The following is a 16,117-nucleotide window of genomic DNA, read 5'->3' as shown; positions in this document are numbered from 1 at the left end:
TAAGCATGACCCTCAAGCAAATGATACAGGTCCATCGCCACAAAACTGAGAACCAGTTTTTAAGCCTACATCACACTGAACTATGCACTAAAATCCAGTGTTGTCATGTAACTTTGAAAAGTTACTTCATTAATTACTTTATACAGTTATATTTTACAGTTACTTCATTAGCAGCTGTGGACAACTTGTCAGCAGCTGCTGAATGTAATTAATAAAGTAACTCATAATCTGACTTTATTAATTTAAGATTTAGTACTCAGAAAAGTACTATTAGTTATTTTGCTGATTAGTTACTTTGCTGATTGCTCAATCTTAAGAGTAACCAAGTTAGATTACTAGTTACCTTATTAGTTACATTACTTATTAGTTGCAAGTTTTTGGAAGATTCTAATAAAGTAATTGCATAAAGCTGCTAATGAAGTAACTGCATAAAGTAACTAAAAAAGTAGCTTTTCAAAGTTAGTTTGACAATGCAGCTAAAGTCACACAGCCTATCGACAGTACTACAGTACAGGGTGACCAAAAAAAAAAATTAAACAGAACCCATAAAAATTGTAATAAATCCTACAAATGTTTGTAAACTTCAGTCTTTGTAAGATCAATCCCAAAGTTTCCGTTATCTTGGTCGCTTTGCATAAAAATCATGTTCTTTCAAAATTACGCTCCAAATGGTATGATTTGTTGGTGAAATATGCCTCCAGGCACAATGTCTTTTCCTTGGTTGATCAAGACATGAAACCTCCAGCAGAACCAGGCTCAGGGAGGGGCAGTCTTCTGCTGGGACTGGTTGGGGCTGAGGGAGAGAACCAGGAAAAGACATGCTGTGGAGGGGAGCAGAGATCAATCACTAATGATTAAATGCAGAGTGGTGCATACAGAGCAAAAAGAGAAAGAAACACTCAGTGCATCATGGGAACCCCCCAGCAGTATAAGTCTATAGCAGCATAACTAAGGGATGGTTCAGGGTCACCTGATCCAGCCCTAACTATAAGCTTTAGCAAAAAGGAAAGTTTTAAGCCTAATCTTAAAAATAGAGAGGGTGTCTGTCTCCCTGATCTGAATTGGGAGCTGGTTCCACAGGAGAGGAGCCTGAAAGCTGAAGGCTCTGCCTCCCATTCTACTCTTACAAACCCTAGGAACTACAAGTAAGCCTGCAGTCTGAGAACGAAGCGCTCTATTGGGGTGATATGGTACTATGAGGTCCCTAAGATAAGATGGGACCTGATTATTCAAAAACCTTATAAGTAAGAGAAGAATTTTAAATTCTATTCTAGAATTAACAGGAAGCCAATGAAGAGAGGCCAATATGGGTGAGATATGCTCTCTCCTTCTAGTCCCCGTTAGTACTCTAGCTGCAGCATTTTGAATTAACTGAAGGCTTTTCAGGGAACTTTTAGGACAACCTGATAATAATGAATTACAATAGTCCAGCCTAGAGGAAATAAATGCATGAATTAGTTTTTCAGCATCACTCTGAGACAAGACCTTTCTAATTTTAGAGATATTGCGTAAATGCAAAAAAGCAGTCCTACATATTTGTTTAATATGCGCTTTGAATGACATATCCTGATCAAAAATGACTCCAAGATTTCTCACAGTATTACTAGAGGTCAGGGTAATGCCATCCAGAGTAAGGATCTGGTTAGACACCATGTTTCTAAGATTTGTGGGGCCAAGTACAATAACTTCAGTTTTATCTGAATTTAAAAGCAGGAAATTAGAGGTCATCCATGTCTTTATGTCTGTAAGACAATCCTGCAGTTTAGCTAATTGGTGTGTGTCCTCTGGCTTCATGGATAGATAAAGCTGGGTATCATCTGCGTAACAATGAAAATTTAAGCAATGCTGTCTAATAATACTGCCTAAGGGAAGCATGTATAAAGTGAATAAAATTGGTCCTAGCACAGAACCTTGTGGAACTCCATAATTAACCTTAGTCTGTGAAGAAGATTCCCCATTTACATGAACAAATTGTAATCTATTAGACAAATATGATTCAAACCACCGCAGCGCAGTGCCTTTAATACCTATGGCATGCTCTAATCTCTGTAATAAAATTGTATGGTCAACAGTATCAAAAGCAGCACTGAGGTCTAACAGAACAAGCACAGAGATGAGTCCACTGTCTGAGGCCATAAGAAGATCATTTGTAACCTTCACTAATGCTGTTTCTGTACTATGATGAATTCTAAAACCTGACTGAAACTCTTCAAATAGACCATTCCTCTGCAGATGATCAGTTAGCTGTTTTACAACTACCCTTTCAAGAATTTTTGAGAGAAAAGGAAGGTTGGAGATTGCTCTATAAATAGCTAAGATAGCTGGGTCAAGTGATGGCTTTTTAAGTAATGGTTTAATTACTGCCACCTTAAAAGCCTGTGGTACATAGCCAACTAATAAAGATAGATTGATCATATTTAAGATCGAAGCATTAAATAATGGTAGGGCTTCCTTGAGCAGCCTGGTAGGAATGGGGTCTAATAGACATGTTGATGGTTTGGATGAAGTAACTAATGAAAATAACTCAGACAGAACAATCTGAGACAAAGAGTCTAACCAAATACTGGCATCACTGAAAGCAGCCAAAGATAACGATACGTCTTTGGGATGGTTATGAGTAATTTTTTCTCTAATAGTTAAAATTTTATTAGCAAAGAAAGTCATGAAGTCATTACTAGTTAAAGTTAAAGGAATACTCATCTCAATAGAACTCTGACTCTTTGTCAGCCTGGCTACAGTGCTGAAAAGAAACCTGGGGTTGTTCTTATTTTCTTCATTAGTGATGAGTAGTAAGATGTCCTAGCTTTACGGAGGGCTTTTTATAGAGCAACAGACTCTTTTTCCAGGCTAAGTGAAGATCTTCTAAATTCGTGAGATGCCATTTCCTCTCCAACTTATGGGTTATCTGCTTTAAGCTGCGAGTTTGTGAGTTATACCACGGAGTCAGGCACTTCTGATTTAAAGCTCTCTTTTTCAGAGGAGCTACAGCATCCAAAGTTGTCTTCACTGAGGATGTAAAACTATTGACGAGATACTCTATCTCACTTACAGAGTTTAGGTAGCTACTCTGCACTGTGTTGGTATATGGCATTAGAGAACATAAAGAAGGAATCATATCCTTAAACCTAGTTACAGCGCTGTCTGAAAGACTTCTAGTGTAATGAAACTTATTCCCCACTGCTGGGTAGTCCATCAGAGTAAATGTAAATGTTATTAAGAAATGATCAGACAGAAGGGAGTTTTCAGGGAATACTGTTAAGTCTTCAATTTCATACCATAAGTCAGAACAAGATCTAACATATGATTAAAGTGTGGGTGGACTCATTTACATTTTGAGCAAAGCCATTGAGTCTAATAATAGATTAAATGCAGTGTTGAGGCTGTCATTCTCAGCAATCTGTGTGGATGTTAAAATCGCCCACTATAATTATCTTATCTGAGCTAAGCACTAAGTCAGACAAAGGTCTGAAAATTCACAGAGAAACTCACAGTAACAACCAGGTGGACGATAGATAATAACAAATAAAACTGGGTTTTGGGACTTCCAATTTGGATGGACAAGACTAAGAGTCAAGCTTTCAAATGAATTAAAGCTCTGTCTGGGTTTTTGATTAATTAATAAGCTGGAATGGAAGATTGCTGCTAATCCTCCGCCTCGGCCCGTGCTACGAGCATTCTGGCAGTTAGTGTGACTCGGGGGTGTTGACTCATTTAAACTAACATATTCATCCTGCTGTAACCAGGTTTCTGTAAGGCAGAATAAATCAATATGTTGATCAATTATTATATCATTTACTAACAGGGGACTTAGAAGAGAGAGACCTAATGTTTAATAGACCACATTAACTGTTTTAGTCTGTGGTGCAGTTGAAGGTGCTATATTATTTTTTTCTTTTTGAATTTTTATGCTTAAATAGATTTTTGCTGGTTATTGGTGGTCTGGGAGCAGGCACCGTCTCTACAGGGATGGGGTAATGGATAAAATAAAATAAAAGGCACAATAAAAGGCCACTCTGAAAGGTGCAGTTTTTTTTATTGGGGGGGATACCAGTCAGTATCTGGTGTGACCACCATTTGTCTCATGCAGTGCAACACATCTCCTTCGCATAGAGTTGATCAGGTTGTCAATTGTGGCCTGTGGAATGTTGGTCCACTCCTCTTCAATGGCTGTGCGAAGTTGCTGGATATTGGCAGGAACTGGTCACGCTGTCGTATACACCGGTCCAGAGCATCCCAAACATGCTCAATGGGTGACATGTCCGGTGAGTATGCTGGCCATGCAAGACTGGGACATTTTCAGCTTCCAAGAATTGTGTACAGATCCTTGCAACATGGGGCCGTGCATTATCCTGCTGCAACATGAGGTGATGTTCTTGGATGGCACAACAATGCACCTCAGGATCTCGTCACGGTATCTCTGTGCATTCTAATGCCATCAATAAAATGCACCTGTGTTCTTCGTCCATAACAGACGCCTGCCCATACCATAACCCCACCGCCACCATGGGCCACTCGATCCACAACACTGACATCAGAAAACTGCTCACCCACACAATGGCCAACACTGCTGTCTGCCATCTGCCCTGAACAGTGTGAACTGGATTCATCCATGAAGAGAACACCTCTCCAATGTGCCAAACGCCAGCAAATGTGAGCATTTGCCCACTCAAGTCGGTTACGACGACAAACTGGAGTCAGGTCGAGACCCCGATGAGGACGACGAGCATGCAGATGAGTCTTCCCTGAGACGGTTTTCTGACAGTTTGTGCAGAAATTCTTTGGTTATGCAAACCGATTGTTTGAGCAGCTGTCCGAGTGGCTGGTCTCAGATGATCTTGGAGGTGAACATGCTGGACGTGGAGCTCCTGGGCTGATGTGGTTACACGTGGTCTGCGGTTGTGAGGCTGGTTGGATGTACTGCCAATTTCTCTGAAACGCCTTTGGAGACGGCTTATGGTAGAGAAATCAATCAATCAATCAATCAATTTTTTTTAATATAGCGCCAAATCACAACAAACAGTTGTGATTTGGCTCAGGTTATTGAATGAACATTCAATACACGAGCAACAGCTCTGGTTGACATTCCTGCTGTCAGCAGGCCAATTGCACGCTCCCTCAAAGCTTGCGACATCTGTGGCATTGTGCTGTGTGATAAAACTGCACCTTTCAGAGTGGCCTTTTATTGTGGGCAGTCTAGGCACACCTTGTGCACTAACTCATGGTGTATAATCACTTCTTGATATGGCACACCTGTGAGGGTGGGATGGATTATCTCAGCAAAGGAGAAGTGCTCACTATCACAGATTTAGACTGGTTTGTGAACAATATTTGAGAGAAATAGTGATATGTGTATGTGGAAAAAGTTTTAGATCTTTGAGTTCATCTCATACAAATGGGAGCAAACCAAAAGTGTTGCGTTTATCTTTTTGTTTGGTGTATATACGTATATTGAGCTCCGTTTTAAAGCCATACACTGAATTTGTTGTATATACAGGATTGTACAATGACAATCAAGTAATCTTGAATCAAGGTGTTGGAGCATGCACCGCAACCACCATATTAATCGATGGCAACCACAATGGATCCATCACCACCTCAAGAAAGTAAATTGAAATGAAACATGGGGAACCGGTTTTTGCTTCTACAACTGATAGAGCCTCCCACACTGAAGTGCTGGATCTTGCCTATAGAAATATGCCACATGCCAAATGGTCAGAGCTGATGTTTCTCCAAGACAGGATGCTCCTCATCGAGGAAACAACGCCATTCCAGCGGCTCCCAGCTGTCCTTATGCAACACATTCAACATATAAATAAAAGAAAAAACAGTTGGGAACATATACAGAAGGCTACGCAAAGGTAAAGGCAACACTACAAGAATTATAGCAGCTTAAATGCAAAGCAGATAGAAATCAGCTCTCAACTGCAGAAGAAAAAAACAAGTGAATAAAAAGCTTAAAATTAAATGAAGCAACAGCACAGAAATCAAGCAGCAACACAGAAATGAGGTAAACTACTGTAATATTGATAATGCAAGAAGACAAAAGTGTGCAAAGCCAAAACTAACCAATAACAGACTCAGCATGATCAAAGTATTTATTGATCAGTTCAATCAATCAATTTCAAACTATTTCAGCCTGTTGTGACTTGGAGGAGCTGACCATCTGGATATCCCAGGGAACAAAAGACTCCTCGGAATGTCTATTGAACAAGACAGAGACAGCAGCCTGCCAGTGAAATACTGCCTGTGAATGTGCTGTGCACGGAGTGTGCACGGGGTGGCAGGCATAGTCTATGATAGATGATCGTTTGCTCAGGGTCCTTCTCTCTGCCACTGACTTAAAGGAGTCCAGCTCTGTGCCTGCAAGGCACCAGCCCAGAAAGCTGCAGAGTCCCTCTGCTTAACGCCGCCACTCCAACACACTGCAGCACAACACAGATCGCTATCAGCCACTGTGTGCTAAAATATCAGCAGGAGTTTCCTGCAGATGTTCAAGGACCCCAGCCTATTTAGGAGATAGGGACAGTGTCAGATGAGATTTGGACTCGGGGGTCAAAATATCATAGAAATATTTGGACCCACCCCAATAAGATTCTTAGATACTTGTCTGTTATCCATTACCCATTGTTTGGTATTAGCTACTATTATTTTACCCTCTGTATGGTCACCTTACAGTATCACTTTCATACTTATCCTAACCCTAAACTTGCTTTTGTATTATTATTCTGTGTACCCCCCAAGTACAAATGTCAAGGGATCAAAATATATTGTCCCTTCCTGTAGATAGTGTTGGTGTTTGCTGAACACTTCAGTCTGTTGTCCAGCTGCTCCCACAAGTACTTATAGATCCTGAACACCTCCATGTGGACCCCTTCAGTCCAGACCAGTGTCACATGGAGTCTGTTCCTTTGGAAACCCACCACCATCTTTTTGATCTTGGAGATGTTCAGCTGAAGATAGTTGGACATGTATCACTATACAAAGTCCTCCACCACGCTCCTCCCACCCGCCCCATAATGACAGTGCTGTCCATGAATTTCTGCATGTTGAATACACAGGTGAAAGTGCCCCTTTCAGCAGTAGGAACATCTCCAACAATGACCTTAAAATGGTGCATTCAGAGATGTAATTACTAAACTTTTTGTGTAGTATTTAAGAGTCCTTTTCTAGCAGCTAAAATCAGTATGCTTTTGTACAACACACAAATACTAACATACAATATTACTTGATGATTGTATGCCACAACTGAAGAAATGGTTCCTAATTCCATGTAAGCCAGAAACTGCCAACAATGAAATATCAGTTTCAGTGTAATGAAATCATTTACTCTATATAAACATTGAATGTCCAACACCACTGTCGGTGCAGGATCATAAATCGAAACTTAGCTTGACTAGTCCAACACAAAGCTACTGATGGAGACCTGAAATGCAATGCCATGATACCATGCACACCTTGATTGGTTGAAGATTTCCATGTGATCATTTGAAGCAAATAAGAGGCCAGTTTGTAAAAGAATATCGGACGACTCTGGGTGTCTGTGGAAGTGTGCATTCATGTTTTTGAAGTATTTAGGAAGAAACTCGGTGTTTGTATCTACAAATAACATGCATCTGTATTATATCGAAAGCTCATAGTAATAAAGGTAAACATGGGACCGCATACACTTTTTATGGCTCGATAGTCCTGTGGACTGAGTCCACGGTGTTTTCATAGCCTGTCCATGTTGCTTTGTGGTGGTGTTTTTGTTGTTTTTCCTAGCAGAAAATTGCTGAGAAGTCACTAAGAAACAATCCCCGTGCCCCATTTCACTGCTTTCTGAAAACTAAAAAGTGCTCCTTGTGGGATTTGTTTCTGTAACAACAAACAGCTAGTGACTAGCTTATAATGTACACAGTCCAGTCTCACACTCTTAAATCGTGATAACGTCACAATATGTAGTAGATTTTCGTGATGGGGTTGTTGAACCCTAACTGTAACCCAAACTACGGAAATCTATATTTGCGTACAAGTATCATGAACGAACAGATTCATCTACTTTTCGTGATGGTATCACAAATGCCATGAGATGTGGTTGAATGTACAGCAATAAAAAGCACTCACTGTCAGCAGGATGAGGTTTTTTTTTTTTCTATCGGGTTAAATTTTGTTTGGCAAGTCTGCTGATTTTAGCCAGAAAGGAGAAAAATATCTCGTTCCTTTTGTGAAGCTGAGAAGTTTTGCTCTGTTGCATAAAAAAGGCAGTGCAGTGGCATCACAGTGCGTTTCAGAAAGTTTAGTGATTTTCAGCTCAAAGAGGCAAGGCAAAGTATGACTCATAGTTGTACTTTAAATCAGAAGTGTAAAGCATAAATAACACAGAGGAGCATTCCCTCAGCCTGGTCTCACTGTCAGGTGGCCCCTGATCCAGTGTCGCAGACCGAACTGTCCCCATGGACTGTACTATCAATCAATCAATCAATTTTTTTATATAGCGCCAAATCACAACAAACAGTTGCCCCAAGGCGCTTTATATTGTAAGGCAAGGCCATACAATAATTATGTAAAACCCCAACGGTCAAAATGACCCCCTGTGAGCAAGCACTTGGCTACAGTGGGAAGGAAAAACTCCCTTTTAACAGGAAGAAACCTCCAGCAGAACCAGGCTCAGGGAGGGGCAGTCTTCTGCTGGGGACTGGTTGGGGCTGAGGGAGAGAACCAGGAAAAAGACATGCTGTGGAGGGGAGCAGAGATCGATCACTAATGATTAAATGCAGAGTGGTGCATACAGAGCAAAAAGAGAAAGAAACACTCAGTGCATCATGGGAACCCCCAGCAGTCTACGTCTATAGCAGCATAACTAAGGGATGGTTCAGGGTCCCTGATCCAGCCCTAACTATAAGCTTTAGCAAAAAGGAAAGTTTTAAGCCTAATCTTAAAAGTAGAGAGGGTGTCTGTCTCCCTGATCTGAATTGGGAGCTGGTTCCACAGGAGAGGAGCCTGAAAGCTGAAGGCTCTGCCTCCCATTCTACTCTTACAAACCTAGGAACTACAAGTAAGCCTGCAGTCTGAGAGCGAAGCGCTCTATTGGGGTGATATGGTACTACGAGGTCCCTAAGATAAGATGGGACCTGATTATTCAAAACCTTATAAGTAAGAAGAAGAATTTTAAATTCTATTCTAGAATTAACAGGAAGCCAATGAAGAGAGGCCAATATGGGTGAGATATGCTGTCTACTTCTAGTCCCCGTCAGTACTCTAGCTGCAGCATTTTGAATTAACTGAAGATTTTTTAGGGAACTTTTAGGACAACCTGATAATAATGAATTACAATAGTCCAGCCTAGAGGAAATAAATGCATGAATTAGTTTTTCAGCATCACTCTGAGACAAGACCTTTCTGATTTTAGAGATATTGTGTAAATGCAAAAAAGCAGTCCTACATATTTGTTTAATATGCGCTTTGAATGACATATCCTGATCAAAATGACTCCAAGATTTCTCACAGTATTACTAGAGGTCAGGGTAATGCCATCCAGAGTAAGGATCTGGTTAGACACCATGTTTCTAAGATTTGTGGGGCCAAGTACAATAACTTCAGTTTTATCTGAGTTTAAAAGCAGGAAATTAGAGGTCATCCATGTCTTTATGTCTGTAAGACAATCCTGCAGTTTAGCTAATTGGTGTGTGTCCTCTGGCTTCATGGATAGATAAAGCTGGGTATCATCTGCGTAACAATGAAAATTTAAGCAATACCGTCTAATAATACTACCTAAGGGAAGCATGTATAAAGTGAATAAAATTGGTCCTAGCACAGAACCTTGTGGAACTCCATAATTAACTTTAGTCTGTGAAGAAGATTCCCCATTTACATGAACAAATTGTAATCTATTAGACAAATATGATTCAAACCACCACAGCACAGTGCCTTTAATACCTATGGCATGCTCTAATCTCTGTAATAAAATTTTATGGTCAACAGTATCAAAAGCAGCACTGAGGTCTAACAGAACAAGCACAGAGATGAGTCCACTGTCCGAGGCCATAAGAAGATCATTTGTAACCTTCACTAATGCTGTTTCTGTACTATGATGAATTCTAAAACCTGACTGAAACTCTTCAAATAGACCATTCCTCTGCAGATGATCAGTTAGCTGTTTTACAACTACCCTTTCAAGATTTTTTGAGAGAAAGGGAAGGTTGGAGATTGGCCTATAATTAGCTAAGATAGCTGGGTCAAGTGATGGCTTTTTAAGTAATGGTTTAATTACTGCCACCTTAAAAGCCTGTGGTACATAGCCAACTAATAAAGATAGATTGATCATATTAAGATCGAAGCATTAAATAATGGTAGGGCTTCCTTGAGCAGCCTGGTAGGAATGGGGTCTAATAAACATGTTGATGGTTTGGATGAAGTAACTAATGAAAATAACTCAGACAGAACAATCGGAGAGAAAGAGTCTAACCAAATACCGGCATCACTGAAAGCAGTCAAAGATAACGATACGTCTTTGGGATGGTTATGAGTAATTTTTTCTCTAATAGTTAAAATTTTGTTAGCAAAAAAAGTCATGAAGTCATTACTAGTTAAAGTTAATGGAATACTCAGCTCAATAGAGCTCTGACTCTTTGTCATCCTGGCTACAGTGCTGAAAAGAAACCTGGGGTTGTTCTTATTTCTTCAATTAGTGATGAGTAGAAAGATGTCCTAGCTTTACGGAGGGCTTTTTTATAGAGCAACAGACTCTTTTTCCAGGCTAAGTGAAGATCTTCTAAATTAGGGAGATGCCATTTCCTCTCCAACTTACGGGTTATCTGCTTTAAGCTACGAGTTTGTGAGTTATACCACGGAGTCAGGCACTTCTGATTTAAAGCTCTCTTTTTCAGAGGAGCTACAGCATCCAAAGTTGTCTTCAATGAGGATGTAAAACTATTGACAAGATACTCTATCTCACTTACAGAGTTTAGGTAGCTACTCTGCACTGTGTTGGTATATGGCATTAGAGAACATAAAGAAGGAATCATATCCCTTAAACCTAGTTACAGCGCTTTCTGAAAGACTTCTAGTGTAATGAAACTTATTCCCCACTGCTGGGGTAGTCCATCAGAGTAAATGTAAATGTTATTAAGAAATGATCAGACAGAAGGGAGTTTTCAGGGAATACTGTTAAGTCCTTCTATTTCCATACCATAAGTCAGAACAAGATCTAAGATATGATTAAAGTGGTGGGTGACTCATTTACTTTTTGAGCAAAGCCAATAGAGTCTAATAATAGATTAAATGCAGTGTTGAGGCTGTCATTCTCAGCATCTGTGTGGATGTTAAAATCGCCCACTATAATTATCTTATCTGAGCTAAGCACTAAGTCAGACAAAAGGTCCTGAAAATTCACAGAGAAACCACAGTAACGACCAGGTGGACGATAGATAATAACAACTAAAACTGTTTTTTGGGACTTCCAATTTGGATGGACAAGACTAAGAGTCAAGCTTTCAAATGAATTAAAGCTCTGTCCTGGGTTTTTGATTAATTAATAAGCTGGAATGGAAGATTGCTGCTAATCCTCCGCCCCGGCCCGTGCTACGAGCATTCTGGCAGTTAGTGTGACTCGGGGGTGTTGACTCATTTAAACTAACATATTCATCCTGTTGTAACCAGGTTTCTGTAAGGCAGATAAATCAATATGTTGATCAATTATTATATCATTTACCAACAGGGACTTAGAAGAGAGAGACCTAATGTTTAATAGACCACATTTAACTGTTTTAGTCTGTGGTGCAGTTGAAGGTGCTATATTATTTTTTCTTTTTGAATTTTTATGCTTAAATAGATTTTTGCTGGTTGTTGGTGGTCTGGGAGCAGGCACCGTCTCTACGGGGATGGGGTAATGAGGGGATGGCAGGGGGAGAGAAGCTGCAGAGAGGTGTGTAAGACTACAACTCTGCTTCCTGGTCCCAACCCTGGATAGTCACGGTTTGGAGGATTTAAGAAAATTGGCCAGATTTCTAGAAATGAGAGCTTGCTCCATCCAAAGTGGGATGGATGCCGTCTCTCCTAACAAGACCAGGTTTTCCCCAGAAGCTTTGCCAATTATCTATGAAGCCCACCTCATTTTTTGGACACCACTCAGACAGCCAGCAATTCAAGGAGAACATGCGGCTAAACATGTCACTCCCTGGTCCGATTGGGGAGGGGCCCAGAGAAAAGTACAGAGTCCGACATTGTTTTTGCAAAGTTACACACCGATTTAATGTTAATTTTAGTGACCTCCGATTGGCGTAACCGGGTGTCATTACTGCCGACGTGAATTACAATCTTACCAATTTACGCTTAGCCTTAGCCAGCAGTTTCAAATTTCCTTCAATGTCGCCTGCTCTGGCCCCCGGAAGACAATTGACTATGTTGCTGGTGTCGCTAACTTCACATTTCTCAAAACAGAGTCGCCAATAACAGAGTTTGATCCTCGGCGGGTGTGTTGTCGAGTGGGGAAAAACGGTTAGAAATGTGAACGGGTTGGTGATGTACACGGGGCTTCTGTTTAGAAATACGCTTCCTCCTCACAGTCACCCAGTCGGCCTGCTTTCCCGGCTGCTCGGGATCTGCCAGGGGGTAACTAACGGCGGCTAAGCTACCTTGGTCCGCACCGACTACAGGGGCCTGGCTAGCTGTAGAATTTTCCACGGTGTGGAGCCGAGTCTCCAATTCGCCCAGCCTGGCCTCCAAAGCTATGAATAAGCTACACTTATTACAAGTACCATTACTGCTAAAGGAGGCCGAGGAATAACTAAACATTTCACACCCAGAGCAGAAAAGTGCAGGAGAGACAGGAGAAGCCGCCATGCTAAATCGGCTAAGAGCTAGTAGCTACGCTAAGCTAGCGGATTCCTAAAACACGCAAAGTGAATAATGTATAAATAATTTAGAGGTGATTCAGCAGAAGAAGTGCTTTAGTTAAGGCACGTAAAGATTACACTGGGAAACAAATCGTAATCTAGATAACTAGATCAATCTAACTGCGCAGATTAAACAGCTAACAGATACAGAAAACACTGCTGTGCTCCGGAACAGGAAGTGATACAATACCGCAGTGAGAGCCAACCACCAGTAGAGGCAAGCCTTCTCCACTACATCTCACCATCGAGATCTAGTGGAGAAGGGAGATGATTTTGGATGTTGGAAATAATTTCACACCGAACTGAAGGTGACCCGTCTTTTCCGTAGTATAAAGTTGCACCTGTAGCTGTATTGCTATTGTGTACCATTATTTCAACCTAGTCTTGCGGCATGTTGTCATTAAGGAGCACAAAATATACATTAATCTATTGGTTCGTGATATTGTGACGAAAAGTGCCTCATTTTCATCACGGCAGCACGATTTTCATTCTCATTCATTCTGTGACGGCTGCACAAAATTAAAAGTGAATCGGGGGGGGAGGGGAGGGACGGTTATGGTTAAGGTTGTGGGAAAGATTAGGATTAGGTTATGGTTAAGGTTGGGGGTAGGAGTAGAGTTAGTAACAGCGAGTTTAAAAACCCTGTCACAAAAATTTGACTCATTCCGTGACGGGAGCATGAAGGAAAAAAATGTGAGACTAGGCTGATTATTTCTATTTATTATTGTTTTATTATCGGGGTCTCTTTTTGTGCTTTGATTCCTGGGAAAGTTCTGAATAAATAAATATGAGAATGATTATTATTAATGAATATGTGATTTTTTTTTCTGTTTTCTGGGGTGGGGAGGGGTGTATATGAGTCACTTGGCATCCCAAAATAATAAATAACAAATCTGTGGCTTATAATCCAGAAACTATAGTATAGAACCTGTCAAACAAATAAAAATAAAAGATTTTATTGTTGGCTTGTGTCATATGAGGTTGTATATGTTGCAACAGTTTGCCTGGTTTCATCAAAATTGACAGAATATTGTGTGTGTGGGGGGGGGGGGGGTGCACACCCAGTTGAAAAATGAACCACATTTAATTACAAAGATATCAGAACGCTGTGGGCCATAATGTTCGTGTTCATGGCTGCATCCAGCCCTCTGACCTTCAGTTTGACACCTGTGAGCTAACCTGAAGAAAGGGAGGGAATGCCTGAAATTTAAAAAAGAAAAGGCCATGAGAAAACAGCCTGCTTGAACTTGAAGAGGTGTGTGAGGGTTTTCAAAATGAAATGCATTCCACAATTCAAACCGCCTCATCTTAAACGCAGCACAGTTCTGAACCACTGAGAATAGATTATGCATGGCATTTTCGATCTGGGCCTCCGTGCAAAATCTGCCTCTAATGCCATGCGCGTGTGTTGAGCAGCCTCACCAGCACAAAGACTGCGGCAGCTTTCTGCACAGGTACGAGAAACAGGCGCACATGTAATGATGGTGACGTCTCACACGTCAGAGCGCACAACTGCACGGAGGAACAATTAGCAGGCGGTGCGCACTTGGTGTTCTCAGCTATTCAAGTAGTTTATTGCCTTTGATTGGCTAGATGGTTAAATGCCAAGAGAAAGAGAGAGACATGAAGCAGCCCTATGCAACCAATTTAATGCATTAATCCATCTCTCGTCCCAAAGTGAAGTCTCCCAATTCAAACAATCTGCTTTGTTTTCCTCAAACTGCACCAAGCAGATCAATAGATTTTCCCCCAAGCTGAATGTGTGTGGTGGGACTTCTACGTTGGGAAGTGATGCAAAACCCGCGGTTAAAATCGATAATGCACAGACACACGTGCACACACGCACATACACAAGAAGAAGCTCCAGCAGCGCGCGCCATCCCAGGCTGCGGGCGCACAACGTGGGCTCTAATGCGGATGCTGGCGGATCGCGCACCTGTCCTCTCACTGCGCATCTCTAACCACTTGTTATTATCCGCAGCCACTTCACTGACGTTGAACCGGCCAACAACAGGTCTCAGGTCTCGCAGCCTCCTGACCACCGACGCGCACCGAAGTTGGACAACTGCTGCGTCGTCGTATACATGTGCATGAAAGCGGGGGAGTGTGTGGCCGCGTGAAGTGAGGTAGTCCGTGCACACATTCATTTCACGCGCGCGCGCGCACACACACACCACGCACACACACACACAAAGCAAGCGTCGTGATACGAATGAGATCTTCCCAGTTATCCAACACACTTCCACTGGATGTCACGCACTGCGCGCACACAGCCGCCCGTCACTCGGATTTATTCACATAAACGGAGTGAAACACTGAGTTGCCACAAATCCAAACCGTGTCCAAAGCGCACTGCGCGTTAAAGCGCATGGCCAAAGCAGCACTGAAGTTTTTACGCAGCTGAAGGCGCACGCGCTGACGCGGGTAAAAACTCGTAAAGTTAATGAGCGCGAGCACGAGGCTTCCTACCTTGATGGTCTTTGTAGACTGGCATTTGACTTGATGTGACACGGTGGCGGTTTGGTTCATGATGGGAAGCAAACAGTCCAACAAGGCAGCCGGCACGCGACACAAAGCCGAGTCTTCTGCAACTCTGCGCGTCTCTGCCTTTGTTCAGCGTGCAGGTGAAGCGCGCAACCGCGTCTGATTCTGACTGTATGCGTGTACGTCTCACATGCAGCGCAGTTCATGTAGTAAATGTGCGGCAATATGTGGTAACCAGGGGCGAACCGTTTGGCAGGGTGGCCACCGCGTTTCTGTGCGCAGTTATAAACACACAATAACATCAGCATCTTTATGTTTATGAGCACGTCAGCCAGTCCACTGGCTCTGTTTGGGATTTTAGCATTTTGCTGCAATACACTGACGCAAAACAGGACCATGCTGCTATAAATATAAAAAAAAAAAAAAAAAAATAGTAGCCCAGATGTGTTACAGAAGTTTTGGTGTTATTTGTCCAAATGCACATTTCACCAGTCGGTGAAATATGGTTTACACAAAGATGCCTTTTCAATTCATTTAATGTTTCACAAAAAATGCTTTAAATACAGAGCTGTATAGGCTGCAGCCTCTCAAATAGAAGCTTCTATAACACTCGTGAACATATTTAGAATTTATTGTGAGAACCACAATATAAATAAGTTATTTGAATTGCTCGTCTTATCCTTGGTATTTTAATTTATGTGCCACTATTTTCTTGCTTTCCTTTCCTTTTATAATTGATTGTATTATGATTTAAAGGTTAA

General features: G+C 41.5%; 1 protein-coding gene across 1 annotated transcript in view; it reads right to left on the bottom strand.

The window, feature by feature from the left end:
- The window catches only part of LOC117524075 (inactive dipeptidyl peptidase 10-like), a 643,233-nt gene extending 627,684 nt beyond the window's left edge, over positions 1-15,549 (bottom strand). Inside the window, exon 1 of the mRNA XM_034185800.1 lies at positions 15,342-15,549. Coding sequence (XP_034041691.1) covers positions 15,342-15,401 — 60 coding nt within the window. The 5' untranslated portion in view covers positions 15,402-15,549. The remainder of the gene's footprint in view (positions 1-15,341) is intronic.
- Positions 15,550-16,117: the final 568 nt, after the last annotated feature.

This window comes from Thalassophryne amazonica, chromosome 14 (genome assembly GCF_902500255.1).
Source record: "Thalassophryne amazonica chromosome 14, fThaAma1.1, whole genome shotgun sequence".
Classification (NCBI taxonomy): Eukaryota; Metazoa; Chordata; class Actinopteri; order Batrachoidiformes; family Batrachoididae; genus Thalassophryne; species Thalassophryne amazonica.
The sequence above is the reverse complement of the archived record's forward strand: the minus strand, read 5'-3'. Positions and strand labels throughout refer to the sequence as shown.